This window comes from Xenopus tropicalis, chromosome 1, assembly GCF_000004195.4.
Source record: "Xenopus tropicalis strain Nigerian chromosome 1, UCB_Xtro_10.0, whole genome shotgun sequence".
Classification (NCBI taxonomy): Eukaryota; Metazoa; Chordata; class Amphibia; order Anura; family Pipidae; genus Xenopus; species Xenopus tropicalis.
In genome coordinates this window covers 105,255,885-105,259,889 of record NC_030677.2, presented here as the reverse complement: position 1 = coordinate 105,259,889, position 4,005 = coordinate 105,255,885, and the positions used below count along the sequence as shown (strand labels likewise).

At 35.2% G+C, this 4,005-nt stretch overlaps 1 protein-coding gene across 1 annotated transcript; it reads right to left on the bottom strand.

The window, feature by feature from the left end:
- Nucleotides 1-558: 558 nt before the first annotated feature.
- On the bottom strand, nt 559-3,236 carry crygdl.40 (crystallin gamma D like gene 40). Its single transcript, XM_012953913.2, has 3 exons — nt 3,195-3,236; nt 2,600-2,842; nt 559-899 (listed from the first exon to the last, which is right to left on the bottom strand). Exons 1-3 carry the CDS (start codon nt 3,201-3,203, stop codon nt 624-626), a joined length of 528 nt encoding a protein of 175 aa, XP_012809367.1. The 5' UTR covers nt 3,204-3,236; the 3' UTR covers nt 559-623.
- Between the last annotated feature and the right edge of the window lie 769 nt (nt 3,237-4,005).

Below are 4,005 nucleotides of genomic sequence, written 5' to 3'. Positions count from 1 at the left end.
AGAATTGTACATAATGGTCCGTTAATCATTTGTACAGATCAGCTACTGTTAAGAGTTCATCTTTAATGGCAACCCAGAATACAAGAATGCCTTTTATGTAGCAGGCAATATGTAAAATGGTTGTTTGTTGCAGTAGGACATGTATTACTCCTTTTGTTTGGAAACTGGAATGAAGTTGACGAAATGAAGTGCCACGTGACTAATACATCTGTACACAAACTTTTCATTAAAACCCAAACCTAAGCACAGAATGCAGTACCAAACTTGTTGATTTTGTTTTAAAAAGATTTAATTCTTGAGTTTGGCATGAATCGTAGAGCTCAGTGATTAGCTGTTATGAGTTTGCTGATTTATTGTTTAAACTCAGGGACTAAGCAGAGTGAATCTAACTAGAAGCAAGATTTGCATGGATGATTTTACTCCAAATAGGTATGACTGGGGAATCGTTGTAACTAGACAATTCCATACAAATAAACACGGCCTTGTTCATTAAACTATTAATATGGAAATTGTCCTAAAGCTGCTCTGTAAAAATAAATAAATATTACACAGACAAAGTAATTTAAACATCTGTATTTTATTGAACTATCAATATAATTGGATTAGTAGAATTCTGAGCTTATTTAAAATCTATTATAAACCCTTCTGAATGAGCCAATTCTGGCGCTTGAGGCTCCCCAGTCACTGTATCTCCTGTATTCTCCAGGTCTCAGGTAGTACTGACGTCCCCTGTAGTTGGGTTCCTCATAGAACATCCAGTGGCCATCAAACACATTGCAGGAGTGAATGTCATGGAAACGGAATCGATCATAAGTATTGGGGCAGTCATCAAAGAACTCCATCATCTGCCCTTGGTAGTCTCCTTTTTCATAGATTCTCATTTTGTATTGGCCATGGTGCTTAAAAAAAATTAAAAACAAAATAAATATAGAGAAATAAATATGCAAGTATTGCCTTTCTATCTGAAAACTATTTCTTTAAACTTTTTTTTTAATCTATTTAATTTTACTGTCAGTGTTGTTGAAAACCTGGGCCCTACAAATATGCAGATTTTGATGACCTGGATTTAATATCAGGGGTTTTCTTTTATGTCTTGTGATAATAACTACATAATATTATTCCAAGGATCTGGGCAAAAAAATAAAGTAACCAGATAATGTGAAAACTGTGAATGCTTCTGCAAAATCCAGTAAGAAGGGCTGCACAGCTTGCATTTTAATTAACAGAAATCATTTTGTAGTTTGTGCATACCAGCAATTTAGATCAATGTTGTTGTAAAGTTTCATCATTTTATGTTACGCAGGTATGGGACCTGTTATGCAGAATGCTTGGGACCTAGGATTTTCCAGATAAGAAGTCTGCTAAAAATAATTTAAACATTAAATACACCCAACAGGATTGTTGTGCCTTCAGTGAGGATTATTTATATGCTAGTTGGGATCAAGTTCGAGGTACTGCTTTATTATTACAGAAAAAAGGGAAATCACTTTTAAAAATATGAATTATTTTATTAAAATGGAGTCTGCGAGATGACCTACCCATAATTTAAAGCTTTCTGGATAACAGGTTTCTGAATAACATATGTATTTACATTAAGATGCATTGTTACATAAAGATATTTTGTTTTATTCAGGTATGGGACCTGTTATTCAGAATGCTTGGGACCTGGGGTTTTCCGGATAAGGGATATTCCGTAATTTGGATCTCCATAACTTAAATCTGCTACAAATCATTTAAATATTGAATAAAAATAGGCTTGTTTTGCCTCCAATAAGGATTAATTATATCTTAGCTGGGATCAAGTACAAGGTACTGTTTTATTATTACAGAGAAAAGGAAGTCATTTTTAAAAATTAGAATTATTTGCTTATAATGACGTCTATGGGAGATGGCCTTTCCATTATTTGGAGCTTTCTGGATAACGGGTTTCCGGATAAGGGATCCCATACCCGTACCACCAATAATGCGCAAATGTTTGCTCATAGTACATTAAAAGTTTAATTTCCAACTGCAAGTTCATCCTTCTACAATGTATGCAAAGTTGTGCCTGTATTGCCCCCCATTCTTAAAATGTTTTTGCACTCATATATGATCCTCCCACTTCAGAATACTTGTGGGGGCACCAGAGTTCCCCACTAGCTTAATCTGATGAATTTTACTCATCAGGTCCTGGATATGGTGGTAATTCAAGGGTTCCCCTGGCAGTTTTTTTTATTAGCCATAAATGAATAGCAAATTCAGTTGCTGATATAAATGCTGCATGCATTGTTGTGCTGGAAGCGACTCACTCCCAAATATTGCTTGTTGCCTTAATGATACTGGAATTATGGGGAAAACATTGTGTTAAAAAATATATGATTTGCTCAAAAAGCACTTAACAGCATGCACTGCATTCGTAAATAAGCCTTGAGTCATTTTGTCCATTTTTGCATTTGTGTGGAACCTCATTCCTTAAACAGATCAGATATCTTGATTGGAAACCCTGTTTTACACTGAATACCAGTTAGGTTCTACCTATAGTGTATTCAGTAAAACTGGTACATTTGGAATGTGATTTATTTCAGAACTCCTACGTAAACGTAACTTTGCAAATACTTACATTGGAAATAAAGCGGCAGGACCTGATGGAGTCATTGAAGCCCATCCACCTCTGAAAGTCTGGGTATTCTCCTTGCCAGAGGTAATACTGGTGTCCCCTGTAACTGGGGTGCTCATAGAGGATCCAGTTACCACCCTCTACCCTGATGGAGTTGCAGCGATTGAAGTATGAGGACATGTCAGAACAGTCTGAGCCGCACTCATAGTGGCGGCCTTGGAAGTTTCTTTCCTCATAGAAGAAGATCTGAAAGAATATATAATGATTTTTTTACATGCTGTAATTGATATTTAATAACAGGAGAGATACAGTGCACTATGGGGTTTTGATACTTTTGCTATAACAAATATGTAGAATTGCTCCAAATTGTTACCTGTTTTAGTGAATGCTAATCATTATTATTGCTATTCATTTTCTTTATTATAGTTGTTTTAGGGTAAGCATGGGTTCATTGCAAACATAAATTCTAAACTGTAAAATTATTCAATATTTTCATTCAATATAATGTGTATATGTATTAAAAACAAATTTAAGTGTAAACATTAGTTCTAAAGTGTGTAATAAAAAACATTAGAATAGTTCATAATTTTTTACTTACCTTTCCCATCTTGATTAAATGGAAGATTCAATGCAATGGAAGGGCTAAAGAAGCAGCCTTTATATATGTCCTGTATTGCTGCTTTCGCTAGAGTTGATTTTTTCTGTCTAGTAAGTAAATGTAAAGATCTTTTGTCTTGCATTGTATTCAGTGTTGTGCTGTGACAGTTGTTTCTCAGAGTTCAGTTGTACCTGTGTTCCATAGTTTTACACAAAGAACTACCCAGCATTTTTAGTTTTCATGATCTCAGCACTTTCAGGGTGCAAATAGTATAAAGAGTGGTGGAACATAGTCACCACTTAGCATACTAGTGATCCCAGCAGGGACCTGCACTTCGTAAGTCTGATCCAGAGGCTCAGTCTGAGCAACTTCATTCTGTTTTCTTCTTCTTCATAGAACAACTAGAGATGCTGAAAGCACAGCCTGCAATGTGAAAGCACTGTTGCACTCAATTATTCTTTACTTTCTGACTATAAAATGGTGGTAGATATCTATGATATGCTGGCACAAGTTACTGCACAACATAAATGGCACACACCATTTAAACATTTTACTCATTCATAAGGGCTCTGGCACACGGGGCGATTTGCCGAAATCGCCTGCGCAGCGTGTACCATCCCACCAGTATATATTTAAGTATAAAATGACAAACTTATAAACATTGTTAATGTCCATTTGTATGAGTCCTTTTTTTTTGCATCTTTTTTTTATTAAACATTCCTGGCACAAGTCAGACTTAATTACCTCAAATTATTCAATTTTATTTAAAGCCAATATATTACACACTACACTACAGTGAATAGGAGTTTTT

What these genes read in the sequence shown, in the direction of transcription:
- crygdl.40 (XM_012953913.2), bottom strand. An exon ending in CCTGCCGCTTTATTTCCAAT is followed by an intron (nt 900 to 2,599) that starts GTAAGTATTTGC and finishes ATTTTTTTTAAG; the next exon opens with CACCATGGCCAATACAAAAT.